The sequence below is a fragment of the Dama dama genome, chromosome 9 (assembly GCF_033118175.1).
Source record: "Dama dama isolate Ldn47 chromosome 9, ASM3311817v1, whole genome shotgun sequence".
In the NCBI taxonomy this organism is placed as follows: Eukaryota; Metazoa; Chordata; class Mammalia; order Artiodactyla; family Cervidae; genus Dama; species Dama dama.
The window spans coordinates 91,094,486-91,113,068 of record NC_083689.1 but is presented as its reverse complement, the minus strand read 5'-3'; the positions used below and the strand labels follow the sequence as shown (position 1 = coordinate 91,113,068).

At 36.8% G+C, this 18,583-nt stretch overlaps 1 protein-coding gene across 7 annotated transcripts in view; it reads right to left on the bottom strand.

Moving 5' to 3' along the window:
- Positions 1 to 521: 521 nt before the first annotated feature.
- POLR3G (RNA polymerase III subunit G) overlaps positions 522 to 18,583 on the bottom strand; it is a 46,996-nt gene continuing 28,934 nt past the window's right edge. For 3 of the 7 annotated variants that reach the window (XM_061151992.1, XM_061151991.1, XM_061151996.1), the window contains 3 exons: positions 11,889 to 11,971; positions 6,574 to 6,734; positions 522 to 2,932 (listed from right to left, as the gene is read on the bottom strand). In XM_061151992.1, the coding sequence (XP_061007975.1) occupies positions 2,815 to 2,932; positions 6,574 to 6,734; positions 11,889 to 11,971 (362 nt within the window). In that variant the 3' untranslated portion in view covers positions 522 to 2,814. The remainder of the gene's footprint in view (positions 2,933 to 6,573; positions 6,735 to 11,888; positions 11,972 to 18,583) is intronic. The other 4 variants (XM_061151994.1, XM_061151997.1, XM_061151993.1 and 1 more) reach the window with 3 other exon arrangements.

The window sequence follows — 18,583 nt, the reverse complement described above, 5'->3', positions numbered from 1 at the left end:
AATAATATACTCTATTTACATCTAAATTTTATTATGAAACACATTTTTCATCTCAAAACGCTAATTTTTAAAAATAGTAGTAAAAATCAGTTATTTGGAGTTATTTAATGGAGAATCTGTGGTGTAAACCTTGGTTTCTTCATTTTTAAAAGCATCTTAATCTTAAAATTGTATTTATAATTTTTCTTATGAAAAGGTACTAACTTCAGAGTCATTAAGCATACTAAAGAAAAGCCATGATACTGTACATCTGAAAGTAGGGAAGGAAAGGTTAACAAGGTCCAATGAGTGTCAGCATTCTCTCAATATTCAAATCTCTTAGTTTGTTCTTACAGCTAATTTTAATCACCAAGAGTTTTATTGTTGATGGTGGTTTGTTCAAGAACATCTGATACTGGCATCCTGCTCAATAAATATACAGTTATTGTACTAGGTAAAATAAGTAGTAACAAATTAGCTTTCGCAAACACATATTTCAGTAGGGTCAAAATAAAACATCTTAATATAAAACAAAAGGACAATTTTTTTTTTTGCAGGAATTTAATGTGTAAACAAATACAGAAAAATAAGCATTAGAGCAACAAAACAGTTTTGTATCTTATATACAGAAATTTTATTTAAAGACACTTCACCATCAAGGATGAGGCGAATCTCTGCACTAAAGTTTACCTTCTTACAGAATAACTTCACAGTCTTCTTAGATTTTAAGCCAAATAATATTGCCACTGTTAAAAGCAAGCCGCAAATACCTCCTGCCTGTTCTCACAATTAGTCTACTTTAAACTTATGAAGAGATCTTCCCAAGGAGGAAGGCAGTGCACGTAACAGACACGGCTGGGCCTCCCCAGCAATCCTCGCCCGTAGCAGCTGCTTTATCATCTTAGGACTAAAATGGTGGCAACAAACTGAAAGCCCAGAACAAAGATTCCTCTATCTTTGGTGTATTTGCCTGATTCACATGTTATCTTCAGATTCATAAAAAAGGAAGTAAACAGAACAATAAGGTAAGATTTGTATGAATTAAATAGTATTTAGCTGTAGTACTAAGGAGTTGAGAGAATAAGAAACATGTAAATTACCAACCTTAAATGACTATTGCCCATTACAACTGAAAGGTGAGAATTCTACTCTTAAGTAGACTGCTACTTTAGAGTGTTTCATTCATGTTTTCCATTTATAATCTAAAATTTTTCATAAACTCCTTTAAGAAATCACATAGGATCAACACAATACTGAATAATGGCCCTCACACCCATAGTGAATTATCTGAGGAAATATTACAATTCAAAGTGGTCTTTTTTTTTTTTCCTGAGAAAGCCATATTACAAAATGGCACAAGACAATACACATTTTTTTCCACAATAAAATGAGACGGGAAAATCAAATTTTGATATATTTTTGTGAGAAAAATAAGTCTGTCTCTCAAAACTTTTCAATCACTTTGCCAGTTACAATTTTTTTAGAGGGTGAGAATCAAATTTAAGAATGATCATTTCCACAAGGCGAGAGAATGAACACATATGGTAAACTTTGGTTGGAATTTAAGCAGTTTTTATAGAAAATTGTTTACAAGTGAAGAAACTAAGGCACAGAAAACCTAACCAAGCTCAATTTCAAGGCTGAGTTTAATAGTACAGGTAGAAACAGAATCTAGAGCTCTGGTTCTCAGGTCAGAGGGCAATGGGTGGTATCTTCCCAAGAGGGAAGAAGTTATTTCTTTTGGTGAGTAATGTTAACAAATTATTTAAAAAATACATAATATGAATTTCCTTGAAAATCTTTGGCATATGTAAGTCATCAGAAGCTGAAGTTTTTAGATATCCTCCCTCCTACCCCAAACAAAAAGGGGAGCTAGTTTTTAAATGAATCAAGAAAGATTAATCTCAATTTCAAAGTGACCTGAGTTTTATTCTGCATTGTTAAATCAATTGGACAGTTTGAGTCCTATGAAACGTAACAGAGGCCACTATACCTCAAAAACTACACATACATGCATTCTGCAATGAGATTTATACAACTTGAACTTACTCCACATTTTCATCAAGTACAAAATTAAATATCTCAGTCTAATTTTTCATTAACCAATGACTCAAAGATAATAAACTTGTTACAGTGGGATGATTAATTGATCTATAGGATGGTATGAAGTTAGCCCCAAATTCATGTATTTATTTATCCCAGGTCTTTGTATTGGTTTGAGATGTAAGTTATAAAATTAGATTGGCATTTCTCCCTGTGCGTGTGTTTCCAATCACAAAACTTTTAATCTCATAAAATATGCATTTTTAAGAGCTCAGGTAGGTTTTTGTAGTCACAATATAGTAGCACAGAACATTCCATGTAAAAGTAAAAAATAAAATTATTTTCAAGTTTCTTTGTTTCTAAAGTGCTCCATGTGCAGTATTAAACCAACTTTCAGATTATAGAAATCCATTATGATGACTAGTAGCAGTTTTAGAAAAGATCAGCAGTTAAATAAGAATAATTTGTTTAAGTATGAATACATGGATTAAAAGATGCAAAAACTTTTAAAAAAGATGCAGAAACTCTTTAGGCACATTCTAACTAATCCAAAACATAAAAAAAAAAAAAAAAATCCACTTGAATACTTTAGAGGGATGACAGAGGTGTTGAGAAGGAATGTCAGTGTCAGAGATTAACTGGTAAGGTAACTAGTGTGTAAACTCAAAGTGGTTCTGAATATTTTAATAACAAGTATCTTTCCAACAAAACAGTAACAAAAATAAAGTACTTACTCATCGCTTATCAGAAATAAAATAGAAAATAGGTCTGTCCAAATGTTCAGAAGCTGTATCATAAAAATATTTTTTGAGAAATTCCATAGCTAGTAGGTTGCTTCATCCATGTTGTCGTCACTGTCTGCACCAAAATCATCTCCATCTTCAAAGTAGGAATTAATGTAGTCATTTTCCTAAGTGAAATGATATACTCCTCAGTAAACTTTAAAACTATGAGTAGTAACATTAAAGAACATAATGTGGGCTGTCCCTTTAAACATAAGTTTATAAATACCAAAGTTAGGTAACTAGAGACTATGCCAGGCTTAAAAGAAGTCTCTGTTATTTCAATGCTTAAAACACTGCCTTTCACACATCTACCTGTGCTCTTTCTGCCTTGAGACCACCATCCCCTACTAGTCTCAGGCACCAGCTAGCTTAGAGAACACACACGGATACCCGTTACCAGGATACATCTCATTCATCACACCTCAGAGGAGGGACGATACGTGGTTTAGCTAGTTTAACCACTATACACTTACTCCAAACAAATGTACAAACACTCAATAAACGAAGTCAATTTACACTGACATTCATTTGAACTAAGAACTAAGGTTTTCAGTTACAATAGCTGAGCATAAGCAGAGATTTTTGCTTTCTATCCAAAAAAAAAAAAAAAAAAAAAAGACCTCAAGATACTGAATCAAACATAGAAGATGACATATTACATTCCATCTAGGGTGGTTCAGTTTCCTTGAAGAGAGATTAATCCCCTGGGAACATTCTAATTCTTATGGGTGAGTAAGACTACTATCCAAGTAAATGACTCAAGATATTTCTGCTTTCTACCAAAAATTCAAAAATCCATTTTGGATATAGATTAAAAGAAATTTAAGGGAGTTATTAACCAACTGCAGCATATGGACTGTCGCTGGATTCCAACTGGAACAAGGAAAAATTTTTTTCCAATCAAAACAATTTGAACACTGGTTTAATACTTGATGATATTAAAGAAATACATTTTATTCTGTTAGCTATGATAATGTTACTGTGATAAAGAACCCTTATTTTTGAGTACATACTCAAAGACTGAAATATTGAAGTTGAAATTCCCAATACTTTGGCCACCTGATGCGAAGCACTGACTCACCGGAAATAACCCTGATGGGAAAGATTGAAGGTGGGAAGAAATGGGGACGACAGAGGATAAGATGGTTGGATGGCATCACCGACTCAATGGACACGAGTTTGAGTAAACTCCAGGAGTTGGTGATGGACAGGGAGGCCTGGCGTGTCGCAGTCCATGGGGTCGCAAAGAGTTGGATACGACTGAGCGACTGAACTAACTGAAATATTTATGGATGAAATGATACAATGCCTGGGATTTGCTTTACAATGATCCAAGGCAGCTGGGGCTATGAAGGGGGTAGGGGTACATGTGTGGACTGGGTGGATGAAAGAGTGGCAGAAAGGCTGGCTATGAATTGATGATTGTTAAAGCTGAGTGATGAGTCTGTAGGTGTTTTTATTAGTAGTCACTAGTTTTTGAACATGACTGAAATTTGCCATAAAAAATTAACCTCCAAGATACTGTTTTGAGGTTGTTAGCCTGCTGTGGCCCCCTTTGCCTGGCAAAGCACAAGCTATTCTTTACTACTTCATGCCCTGCCAAATTAATCTCCATATCTCTATTATCTATAGCAGGAATTATAACAGAGTAATTAAGAAATAGAGACTATTCTCAAAAGAAAGCCTCCTGGATATCATCATTTTTAGGATCTGCATGGTGGGATACTATATATAATTTCATATAAATAATGTAAGAAAGGTAACTTGTATTATTCAGATATGTCTTTCATTACTTTGTCCTCCCTAAACACTTTAATTTCCAACTAAGAGCCTTATCATATCTAGGGTTGTCCTGGTTTCTCTGGTGCTAAGAAATCCAACAGTCTGGAAACCTGGTTGAATTCTGGGAGTAGTGTATGGGGGAGGGGTGGCAGGGTTCAAGTTAGGCCACCTTTACAGGAGACCTTGGTAAGGACACTGGTGTGAAACTGTAAGCTAGTCAGTTTATATACACAGGTGGAAACGAGTAAGGAAGAGACACTGTATTTCAAATTGAGCACATGCTACTTGGGTTTAGACACGAGTACCTCCAAGCATGGTCAGTGATTCACATTTGGTAATTCTGTGAGATTAGTAATTTTGATACATAGATTGGTACAGAGTCAGAACCTATCGAAACTGATGGTATAAAGGGTTCATGGCTTCATTTGGGCCCCTGCTTTTTTCTTTACTTACAACATTCAAAAGGCTGAAAAAAAGTCCATATTTTCTCAATTTTACGTGTAGGTGTTATATAGATAATTTGCTCCATTTTACTCTTCCAAACAAAATGCTTATCACATCATATATATATACACACACACACACACACACATATATATATATATATATATATATATATATCTCGATGATTTAATTAGCAGTAATTTTTCATTAGTTAACTGCTAGAAAGAGCAAAGAGAGTAACTTTAAATATGGAAAGGCTTTGAGCTTGCTTATACCCAGACTCACCTAGCCTCACCCTTAAAATATCTATCATTTGTTTATTAAAGTAGAAAGTTGGGTTTTTAAAAAATGAAATACAGTTATATGAACCCACTGGTGGTGTTTAGTACTCTATTAAGACCCAATATAGAATTCTGAAATTACTAGAATTCTAATGTTTGTTGTTCTTGTTAGGACAAATCTTAATTTCAACACAGCTCAACTCAAGTCTAGACTTTATAAAGAGAGCATTTCAAAAGCCAAAGAATATTCAGGAAAATTTCAAAAAATAGTAACACGCTCTTAAAATATTAACAAATAATGAGAAGTTTCTATTAATTAGAATGTCTTAGTGATGATTCAGACATAGATCAATGGAACAGAGTCCAGAAATACATCTAAGCAGATGAAGGAATCTAAGAGCTGATAAAGGAGAATTTCAGATCAATGCAGAAAGAAAATTATTTAGTACATGAGGCAGGCAATTGGCTAGCCATTTGGAAGCAGATAAAAATGAATCAATACCCTTCCTGCACACCAATATAAATTTTTTAAAACAAAAATTTAAGGAAAAGTAATTGTAGCATATAATTAAGATTTCTTAGGTGGAGTAGTTCAGGTGAAAGAAAGATTCATCAGTGTGGTGTGTGAAGCTGAAATGGAGTGAAGACAATGGTCACTGGAATGTATCAACAGAAGAAACTCAGCCTTGGGTTACTACGTGAGGCATCTACAAAGTCCCAAAGAGGCCGTGACCAACAAACTCACCCTGATTGATTGACTCCAGCTTATTTTGAAATGCACCTTGTTTCTGAAAGTTGGAAATCCCAAATCTAAAACACGGAGTCCTGACTCAGTCATACTTGAGGTTGAATTATGAATGTTCTCTGATAGTGTCCACATGCACTTTGGGATTTAAAACCTGATGGTATTTCTGGGATTCCCCCTCAAAATATGACTAAACCCATAATTTATACCTTATTGCTGACTTAAAGTGGTAAGTAGATAAATCTCAAACTAAACTGAACTATTTCCTTAACTTATGGACTTCCACAGTCAAAGCTATCAAGTTACTCTTACCTCCTACATTCCATTTGGTATCACTACAATTTCAACGCTATAATTCTCCTAGTATCAAAGACTTGATGCCATTGACAATAACATACCCCTGGTTCCCATCAGCTTGGTGTTTAATATTTTAATTATATACCACATATCTGATTCCTTATTAGAGCATCCTTGAGTTTAGGAACTTCGCTACTCTCCCAGAATAGACCCTTACCTCTTCCTGCTCCTCTTCATCATATTCCTCTTGTTCAGCAGCATCATCTTCCTCATCATCATCGCCTTCTTTACTTTTCTCTTTGCTTCCTTCTTTCTCTTCATTTTCCTCATCTGATTTTTCACCATCACCTTTCTTTTCCAATTCCTGGTATCATTGAGCTTCATTAATTTAAATGGAAACCACCAGACTCTGACTTTCCTGCTCAACCTCAAGAGAGCAGTTATCTACCACCTAATTCTAACCCTCCCTTACCAACACCTCCAGGCCCTCACCTAGGACACTGTGAGCTACCTCAAGGAAGGAGGTACTCATTGGGTTGTCATTACATTAGTACCTTCTTTGATTTTGTTATTTCATAACTTGGTCTTGGGGGAATTCCCTGGTTGTCCAGTGGCTAAGATTCTGTGCTCCTGATAGAGGGGGGCTGGGTTCGATCCCTGGTCAGGGAACTAGATCCCATGTGCCACAACTAAGAAAGACTCTATGAAGCCAAATAAATAGAAATAAATATTAAAAAAAACCCAAAAACAAACCTCGCTCTTGGGTAACGCTCCGATTTCGGCTCTATATCATAGTACTTTGTTTTTATGATTACTATCCTACTTCCTTCTAAAATATTTTGATTCAGTTTATGAAGAACTTTCAGAATGTTATTTTGTTTTCCTTCTCTTTCATGAAAGGAGAAAAGAGAATGTAATGGTAACATTTCAAAGTGTCTATGTTTTAGCTGCTAAGTGAAACTGTTTAAAATAATATCAAGTCATCTTGGGGTGAATTATCCTATTTGCAGATTATCTATGTTTTTTTTTTTCTAACATTTCATTATTTTTTTTTAATTTATTTTTAATTGGAGGATAACTGCTTTACAATGTTGTGTTGGTTTCTGCTGTAAGGCATGATATCTATGTTTTTATCTCTGTTCTCTCTCGTTATTTACTTCCCATATCCAAGGATTTTTGTTTTGTAATGTATCTGGCAGGTTGGAAAAAAGAGAGATTAAAACTCAAATCTGAGTCAATATTAGCACTTATTAACACCCCTAAGAATGGAGGCAAAGAAGAGATACAGAGTTAGAAAATCTTTGATTATGTGATGGCTCCACTTACCTTGTTAAAATCACTATGCCACCTTTTCACAAGGCACAGATTTAACTTTAAGATTACATCTTTATATTTCTATTATGACCACCAACATTTATTTTCCATTTGATAAAAGTGACTTGTTTTTATTACTGTTATTATCCATTCACTAATCTGTCCTAAGTTTAATCTGCACAAGTGACAGAATTTCAAAAGTTTTCTAAGAGGTGGGGAATAGCAATAGTTTTATATATTAATACTCATAATTGAGGCAGAAGATCAGTTTAGCTAAAACATTATTAATCAGGAATCAGAACACTAATTCATAAATCTGTAAGTACTGCACCTTATTTTAAGATATTTGCTCTGTAGATTACAACAGAGAGAAAACATACTTTGTATTTGGCATAACAACTTTATTCCATTTGGCTCTTAAATATTTTTAAAAATCCATTCCCACTTAGCTAGAACAAATAAAATGAAGGTAATAGATATAAGATGATTTATCTTCATACTGGGGCTACTGACCCATGTTACCTTTTATGAATTACTACAATGTAATGTGTGAAATTTCACCAACTGGCAGTCCTGTTGGAAAATTGCAAGCAAACAAAATAGTATTTATAGATTTTTTGAAATGTCTATAAATACACACCTACATATAAAATGATGCTATGTTAATGTTAATGAAGATATAAAATTTTTATTTTCTATTTTAATCAAACCCTAGTAAAAAGGCCTACTCTCACAGACTGTAGTTTAAAGTGAATTGTAGTGCTATTTTTAACTCTGTGCAAAGTATATGCTATACCCGAAAAATCATGCTGTTAGCTCTTATTTCATAATTAGCAACAGAATTATTTAAACTAGTTATGTGAAAATATTTTTAAAATATAGAATTCATTCAGTCTATGTAGGGAGTGGGAGGTCTTGATTTCCAATACTGCCATCTCAATTATCTTCAAATAAATAACCTCAACTTTATTTCTATCACGTAGACCTAAATCAAACCAATAAAATACCTAAATCAGTTAACAAATATCAGATTTATAAAATTTAGAAAAATGATCTCACACACACTGTCTCATCACTTCATTCCCTTTGTGTTAGGCTATTAGTTTTCATTTGTCTATTTAGTAGTCTCCATTTTCTCTTCTGCGAGATGTAACTATTTACCCTTACTACTTTATGGATTTAAGAACAACGTGAATAACAATGTAAAAAACACAATTTGAAAACAGTTAACTTATGGACAGGAAACAGTCCTTTTTGTTTAAATACTGTAGACCACCCAACAGAGACACCCACCTATAAGCGTGTCATACAGAAATAAGCCCAAATATTAGTGTATGCTGTCTCAGTATTCCCACCATTAGATGTGACTGGATGTCATTCCCTCTCCACAGAAGTTTTATTAAAGAAAACCTGCAATGACTTTTGCTGAAGAAATGAATAACTGAGTCATCTGGAAGCTAGCTGTTCTATTAAAGTTGCTAACTTATGGGGATTTCTAGATTTAAAACTCCAGTTTTAACAATGTACGTGATGAAAAAGGTGTTTAAACGTAGGGCATAAGGGGATACAATTTGTTCTGATGAGAAACCACATCCAGAGGTCCAGACTAAATTTCCTTATAGCACACGTCCTCTAAGCAGCTTCTTTCCAGGAAGTTTTAAGAAAAGTCAGAATCTGTGTTCAGTCAATACAAGGTGGCTAGTTCTGCAACCCCATCCATCATTTCATCCCAGTTAAACCTGACATTACTATTCCTTCAACAATCCTCCTGGCTTGACTTTCAGACAAGTGATCTTCAGCACCTGTACTGGTCAAAAGTAAAATTTAACCAAGATCTCCAAGCTTACAGCAAAGACGTGGAGGAGCCCGAGGAATAGATCAGGGCAGCAGAGTAGTCCGGCAGACAAGCTGTGGCACCATGGCTGAGAGAGGTGGTCCTGGGCAGCAGGGAACCCTTCAGAGACTGACCAGAGACCACCACCTTCTGTGTTGCAGCCAACTAAGTCCTAATCCTAAACAGTAAAGTATTTCAGTTCACATCCTACCTTCTTCCGGAGAAGGCAATGGCACCCCACTCCAGTACTCTTACCTGGAAAATCCCATGGACGGAGGAGCCTGATAGACTGCAGTCCATGGGGTCGCGAATCGGACACGACTGAGCGACTTCACTTTCCCTTTTCACTTTTATGCATTGGAGAAGGAAATGGCAACCCACTCCAGCATTCTTGCCTGGAGAGTCCCAGGGACGGGGGAGCCTGGTGGGCTGCCGTCTATGGGGTCGCACAGAGTCGGACACGACTGAAGCGACTCAGCAGCAGCAGCTTACCTTCTTCCTTAGACACTGAGGTTTTTAAATCAGAGATTGTTCCTAAGTGCCTTCCATCAGCTGTGCTCATCCTACACCTTGCAGGGAGTAGAAACTTAAAGCAACGTTCACTGATTAAAGGGTGAATGAAAGATTTTTCCATAAAAGAGAAATGAGGGGGAAAAAAAAAAAGTTTCTGTTACCATGTAACTATGCTAACTTGGTCAGGCAAGTTTTAAAGCCTTGACTTCCTCATCGGTAAATAAGGAATACTAATACCTATTCTATTTGTTGTTGTTAAGTCTTAAGGACATAACAGATGTAAATCGCTCAAAGAACCCGCTATATAAAAAGTTCTCAAAAAGCAATAGCTGCTATCATAATTATATCATCATCATGATCATCACTATAACCATCAAGGCAAGGTAATCCATGCACTGACAGTGGGAATAAGGGAATAAACTGGTATAACCTCTGTGGAGAATGATCTGCCATTATTTATGCATATTATCTATATTTTCTATATTATACAGTACATATAATAATTAACCTAGCAAATCTACTTCTAGAAATCTACCTTACATAAGTGAAATCACATACTTAACATGGATTCACTGTTCCACTGTTTATATATATATATATATATATATTTTTTTTTTAATTAAAAAAAATTTTTTTGGCCATGCCATATGGCATGTGGGATTTTAGTTTCCCAACCAGGGATCAAATGCATGTGCCTTCTGCAGTGAAAGCTCAGAGTCTTAACTACTGGACTGCCAGGGAAGTCCTAGCATTACTTCTAATAGTGAAACACTAAATGAAACACGTGTGTGTGCTAAGTCGCTTCAGTCCTGTACGACTCTTTGCGACTCAATGGACTGGAGCCCGCCAGGCTCCTCTGTCCACGGGATTCTCCAGGCAAGGATACTGGAGTGGGTTGCCATTCCCTTCTCCAGGGGATCTTTCTGACCCAGGGATTGAATCTGCGTCTCTTTACGTCTCCTGCATTGGCAGGCAGGTTCTTTACCATTAGTGCCACCTGGAAGCCCTCTGGTATTTCACAGAGCTTCCTATCCTCTGAGAAATACTTTTTAATGAACAATCACAGCTAGGACAGCCATGTATGTAATGTCCATCAACAGGTTACTGATTAAATTTATTATGGTTCATTCTTATAGTGTAGCCAAAGAAAAAAAGAAAGAAAGAAAAGAATGATGGAACTCTTTTGTAGACTGATACAGAAGCCAACATATTTTAAGTAATAAGATAAAAAAGCAAAACAGGGCAATATGTTACTTTTTGTTATTAAAAAGAAAAAATAGTATTTTCTATGTATAAAATGTTTCTGGAAGGATGTATAAGAAACTGGTAACATTGGTTGTCTCTAATAGGGGACTTGGATGGATGGCTAGGGGCAGGGATTGGAGGGCATATTTCCAGTTTATTAATTTTTTAAATTTTACATCTTTTTATTTTTCAAATATTTTTTAAAAGGCAATAAAAATAAGTGCCATAAGAAAGGATTTTCCCTCAATAGAATCTTTTAGACCTAAGACAGAATAAAAGCATTAAAAATACACATACACCAATGAGAGAAAAAATGAGAGGTTTTTGGAGATATACATTTGTTTCCTTCCCATGCATAATTCAAGAGGAAAAGAGGAATAGAGTGGAAAAGAGGTAGATGATAGAAGGTGAGGCAAGCTGACAGGTGGGTAGTAGAGAGAATAGGATGGAGCCCCTATAGCTCCTAGCCAACATTGTTCAAACATTGCTAGCTACCCTATATGCTGGGCTTGACTCTGCCAAATTCACAAGTCATTTAAAAGAGACAGAAAGTGGAAAGGCTGCAGAAGACAAAAAGAGGTATGACATTTTCTCAGTCTGTTCTTATAATGAGAAGAACACCTTACCTCAATTTTTTTCAATACATCCGCAGGATTTGTGAGTGAAGGGCCTTTGCCTGTATCCGTTGCCTTTTTGGATCTGGGGCCTGCTGAAGTAAAACCACTGGTAACACATTTTCGTATAACAGCAATTGTGTATTAAATGTCTTCACCTTTTAATATGCCATCTAGCAGGGTGGTATGCCACACGGGACACATAATTTGCAGGCTGAATTAACTTAAAGAATGAACAAAATAAACCAGCACACATCAGCAATTTTCCATGATAAGGAGCAAACGATAATCACTTAATAGGATATTTTCTAAGACTGCAACTGTTACCGAAATCGCAAGCCCATGTGCTTGATGCACAGTGAAGCCCATCAATACTAAACATCAGAGTTTGGAACAGAGAAAGGTTTATTACAGATTCGTACAAGGAGATGGGTGGCTCATACCCTAGGAACCCCAAAGCTACTGAAAGCTTTCAGCAAGTCCTTTTAAAAGCAAAAGGTGAGGGATGGGTGTGGTTAGTAGTTGCAGACTTCATAAGTCGGGTCATGACCAGGTAATGATGTTCCTGAAAATCTCTACCAGATGAATGTTATTCTCTGTCCTGACAAGAAAGGGCAAAGTCCCAAGGCACAATGTTCACCCTCCAAGGTCCCAGTCCCGGCTAAGAGGAGGCAAATCTCAGGTGGTGGCTCCTTCAGGGCCAGGTTCCCACATCCTGCCCAGCTGTCACCCCTGAGGGAGTTAGGCGCCCAACTCAACTGGCCCTCAGTCTCCTCAGGCCCCCCAAAAGCGGGGACCAGGTCTCACGGACTGGGACCCAGACAGACGGCCTCTGCTGTTAGATGGCAGAGACAGGTGTGGGGGAAAGGTTCACCGAAGGCCTGAACCAGGGCTAGTGGAGGGCTTTAGTGAGGGCTCTGGAGCCCAGCAGGACATAGTCCCCAGTCTGTTCCCTGGGCCCTCCTGCTCACCCGCTGGCCCAAGACTGGGTCAGCTGAAGGGCCTCCAGGAGAAGGCCTAAATCTGCCTCTGACCTCACTCTCCACATGATGACCCCCGCACCACCAATCCTTGACTGAATCACTTCCCCAGTGGCCCCTCATTGACAGCTGGCTGCTTGGGGACAGGGCCCACTGAGGCAACGAGCAACAGCTGAGCAAAACCTGTTGCTTGGTAACAGTGTGCAGCGCAATGACACACAGCAATAGCTACCTGCTAAAGGCTATGTTCATCTTGGTCTGTTATACAACCAGATATTTTACTAAAAATTTGAACTGGCAATTTATGACATCAGGGTAAAAACTGCAACAATGGTAGAAGCAGAATATATTTAGAAGAGGTGGCAAGAATACACAGAAGAACTACACAAAAAAGATCTTCATGACCCGGATAACCATGATGGTGTGATCACTGACCTAGAGCCAGACATCCTAGAGTGTGACGTCAAGTGGGCCTTAGGAAGCTTCGCTATGAATAAAGCTAGTGGAGGTGATGGAATTTCAGTTGAGCTATTCCAAATCCTAAAAGACGATGCTGTGAAAGTGCTGCACTCAGTATGTCAGCAAATATGGAAAACTCAGCAGGACTGGAAAAAGTCAGTTTTCATTCCAATCCCAAAGAAGGGCAATGCCAAAGAATGTTCAAAATACAGCACAGCTGCACTCATTTCACATGCTAGCAAGATAATGCTCAAAGTTCTCCAAGGTAGGTTTCAACAGTAGAACTTCCAGATGTACAAGTTGGATTTAGAAAAGGCAGAAGAACCAGAGATCAAATTTCCAACATCTGTTGGATCACAGAAAAACCAAGAGAATTCCAGAAAAACCTGTGCTTCTGCCTCATTGTCTACACTAAAGCCTTTGACTATGTGGATCACAACAAACTGTGCAAAATTCTTAAAGAGATGGGGATACCAGACCACCTGACCTGCCTCCTGAGAAATCTGTATGCAGGCCAAGAAGCAACAGTTACAACCAGACTTGGAACAATGGACTGTTTCAAAATTGGGAAAGGAGCACGCCAAGGCTGTATACTGTCACCTGACTTATTTAACTTATATGCAGAGTGAAAGTGAAAGTGAAAGTTGCTCAGTCGTGTCCGACTTTGTGACCTCATGGGCTGCAGTCCATGGAATTCTCCAGGCCAGAATACTGGAGTGGGTAGCCTTTCCCTTCTCCAGGGGATCTTCCCAACCCAGGGATCGAACGCAGGTCTCCCACATTGCAGGAGGATTCTTTACCAGCTGAGACACAAGGGAAGTCCTTACATCATGAGAAATGCCGGGCTGGATGAAGCACAAGTTGGAATCAGGACTGTGGGGAGAAATATCAATAAGCTCAGATATGCAGATGACACCACCCTTACGGCACAAAGTGAAGAAAAAACTAAAGAGCCTCTTGATGAAAGTGAAAGAGGAGAGTGAAAAAGCTGGCTTAAAATTCAACATTCAAAAAAAGAAGATCATGGCATCCGGTCCCATCACTTCATGGCAAACAGATGGGGAAACAATAGAAACAATGACAGACTTTATTTACTTGGGCTCCAAAATCACTGCGGAAAGTGACTGCAGTCACAAAATTAAGACACTTGCTCCTTTGAAGAGAAGTTATGACAAACCTAGACAGCGCATTGAAAAAAGAGACATTACTTTGCTGACAAAGGTCCATATAGTCAAAGCTATGGTTTTTTCCAGCAGTCATGTATGGATGTGAGATGTGGACCATAAAAAAGGCTGAGCTGAAGAACTGACGCTTTTGAACTGTGTTGTTGGCAAAGACTCTTGAGAGTCCCTTGGACTGCAAGGAGATCCAACCAGTCCATCCTAAAGGAGATCAGTCCTGGGTGTTCATTGGAAGGATTGATGCTGAAGCTGAAGCTCCAGTACTTTGGCCACCTGATGCAAAGAGCCAACTCACTGAAAAAAACCCTGATGCTGGGAAAGATTGAAGGCCAGAGGAGAAGGGTGATACAGAGGATGAGATGGTTGGATGGCATCACCAATGCAACGGACATGAGTGAGCAAACTCAGGGAGATGGTGAAGGACAGCAAGCCTGGTGTGCTGCAGTCCATGGAGTCACAAAGAGTTGGACACGACTGAGCGACTGAAAAACAACAAAATCAAGTACACTTTAATTAAAAAACAAACAAGTGCAGAATAAACACACATTTGCCAGTGGTTGAAGAGATGAGAAAGAGGTTCTATTCAGGGCAACACAGCATTATCTTTGAAATGAAGAATAAAATATATAAATGGAACATACCGATCACATGAATCTGAAAACTCAAAGCAATAATAAATAATATGTTTTAATGGCTTTGTGTGTGTGTTAATCACTCAGTTGTGTCCAACTCTTTGTGACCCCATGGTCTGTGGCCTGCCAGGCTCCTCTGTCCATAGAATTCTCCAGGTAAGAATACTGGAGTGGGTTGCCATTCCCTTCTCCATGGGATCTTCCCGACTGAGGGACAGAACCCAGGTCACCTGCATTGCAGGTAGGTGCTTTACTGTCTGAGCTACTAGGGAAGCCCTTTAATAGCTTTGGGATACATAGTTTTTAAGCTATATCAAATATATTGCATTTTGAGGGTATTGTGAAACTGCAGGGTATAGAGAATTGTTTCACATATAGATCTTGCTAGTCAGTTACCAAAACCGACATGTTACAAAAATTATGATGTTATGTTACAAAATTGATAATGTTACAAAATTGTCCCACTGTGATCACAAAGTATTATCATCCTTTCCCAAAATCAAACTAAATACTTAGAAATTACTTGGTAACAGGAAAATATGGCTCAAAAAGATGTAATTTTGTTAAAGATTAACATTTAACCTACAGAAGAAGAGATTTTTAGATTGTGGTGCATGACCCATAACTGATAGAATTTACAATTTATTGTTTTATACCAAATTGCCCCTTGGGGAATCTCTAAGTTAGAAACTCCTGAATATATATATTAGTGAGGTTTTGCTCAAACAAAAGTTATTAAAAAAAAATAGCTAGATTTAATGATGGGTAATTTTCTCTGCTTCCCTTGAGGGCAAAAACTGTTTAATCTGAATTGTAGCACATAAAATATCATATCATATATGAACAAGCTCTCAACATATATTATTGATGCCAGAAAATACTAGCTAGGAATGTAACTTACATCAAGAAGTCCTTTTGTCTAAGTAACTTTTGTCAAATTATTTAAATTTCATAACACATAAATCTGCTAAATGGATATTATAGAACACGGTCAGGTAAATAAACTTATAAAAATTATTAATCTCTTAGCCAAGAAAGTCACAGCTGCATATTCAAGTCCATTCAGCAATTTTTGCTACATTCCATTCTTGTTTTATGTAATGCCAATTCTTTTATTTATAATTGGAAAAGAAGTGTAAAATTACTAAAATCTGTTAAAAGACTGTTTCAACACCAAAATATTTACATTTTTTAAAAAAATCTTTGGCCAAATACATGCATATATTTGAATTTTTTTTTATTTCTTTCAACACAACACCTGCCAGTAGCTGGACCTTCAAGAAACAAACCTTTTCTGTCTTTGGATCTTTAGGTATTATCTGCTTTCTTGTAAATCAAGGGAGACCATTTTTAACAAAAGAGAGTATATAAGCTTACCGGGAACAAAACACAAAAATTGTATAATATGCAACAAAAATATGAGAGCAGAATGGAAAAGGAAAGTTTTGCTGCTGTTTCATTTTTCAACAAATGAAAAGCCTGACACGCTGGAAGCTTTTACTAATCTTTAATGTGTCCATGGGCTTCTAAGGATGAGCAGCTGTGGGATGTATTTGAACATGAATTCCTCCAAATCAGATATATTCTTTTCAGCCCTTTAAAGTCTGCTAAAAATTCGTGATCCACTAGGTCATGACCGGTATCATTCGTGCTGCTGAGTGTGCTTAGTCGTGTCCAACTCTTTGCCCCCATGGATGTAGCCCACCAGGCTCCTCTGTCCACGGGATTTTCTAGGCAAGAATACTGGAGAGGGTTGCCACTTCCTTCTCCAGGGGACCTTCCCAACCCAGGGATCAAACCTGTGTCTCCTGCGTCACCTGCATTGCAGGTAGACTCTTTATCGCTGAGCCACCGAGTAAGTCCATTGATGCAAGTGTTTTTTATTGTGAAAATAATATATTTGCCCAATAAAAGCCAAGGGTATAAAAGAAGGCAGGAAAACTGTGTCTCAATATATAATATTCTGTTCTCAACCAAGCTAAATGTTGTAGCTATGAAATGAAACAAAACGAAAATACTTCTGTTTAAAATACATATGTCAAAATTTTCCAAGTTGTATGTTTTGAATAGGTGCATTTTATTATATGTCAACTATACCTCAATATAGCTGTTGGGGGAAAGAGATCTCTTTCAAAAGACAAAAGGAGAGGGAACACTTCCTAACTTATTCTATAAGGTCAGAATTACCCTAGTACCAAAATCAGATACATGTTACAAGAAAGAAAACTCTCATGAATAAAGATGGAAAACTCAACAAAATATTCTTAAATCCAATCCAACAATATATAGAAAGAATTATACATCATAGCCAAGTGGGATTTATCCCAGAGATGTACGACTGGTCCAAAATCAATTAATGTAATTCATCACATTAACAAGCTAAAGAAGAAAAGTCACATGATCATATTAATAGATGCAGAAAAACATATGTCAAAAACCAAACAGCCATTCATGATAAAAACTCTTAGAAATTAGGAACAGAGGAGAAAATTTTCAACTTGGTAAAGAATATCTACGAAAACACCCTATAGTTACATTATGCTTAGTGATGAAAACTAGACATCAATAGTAATAAAAAAACAATTTGACACTCTCCCACTAAGATCAGGAAGAAGGCAAAGAAGTTCCCTCCTCATTGCTGCTTTTCAACATTGTACTTGAAGTCCTAGCTAATACATTAAGATAGGAAAAGGATATAAAAGGTATGTAGATTGGGAAGGAAGAAATAAAACTTTCTTTGTTCATAGACAATATGTAGAAAATCTGAAAGAATGGGCTAAAAAACTCTGGGAACTAATAAGCAATTACAGCAGGATTACAGCATACAAGGTTAATACATAAAATTCAATAGATTTCCTATATATCAACAATGAGCTAGTGGAATTTGAAATGAAAAACATGCTGTTATTTACACTAGTACTTCCCAAAATGAAGTACTTAGGTATAAGTCTAACAAAATATATATACACATGACTTATATGAGGAAAACTATAAAACTTTGAATAATGATATCAGAGAAGTAAGCAAATGGAGACATATTCCATATTTACTGGTAGGAAGAGGTAATATCTTCAAGATATCTCTTCTTCCCAATTACATCTATAAGTTCAATACAACCTCAATCAAAATCCTAGTAAGTTATTCTACAGATATCAGCAAACTGACTCTACTATATATATGGAAGGCAAAAGACTGAGAACAGCCAGCACAATACTGAAGAAAAAGAACAAAGTTAGACAATGGTACTACCTGATTTTAAAAACATACTATAAAGTTATTGTAATCAAGACTATGGTTCAGGTGAAATAAATACATCAATCAATGAAACAGAATAGAGAGCCCAGAAACAGACCCACATAAATACAGAAAAATGCAACTGGACTTCCATGTGCAAAAAAATTAAATTTACACAGACTTTACACCCTTCACAAAAATTAACTCACAATGGATCAGTT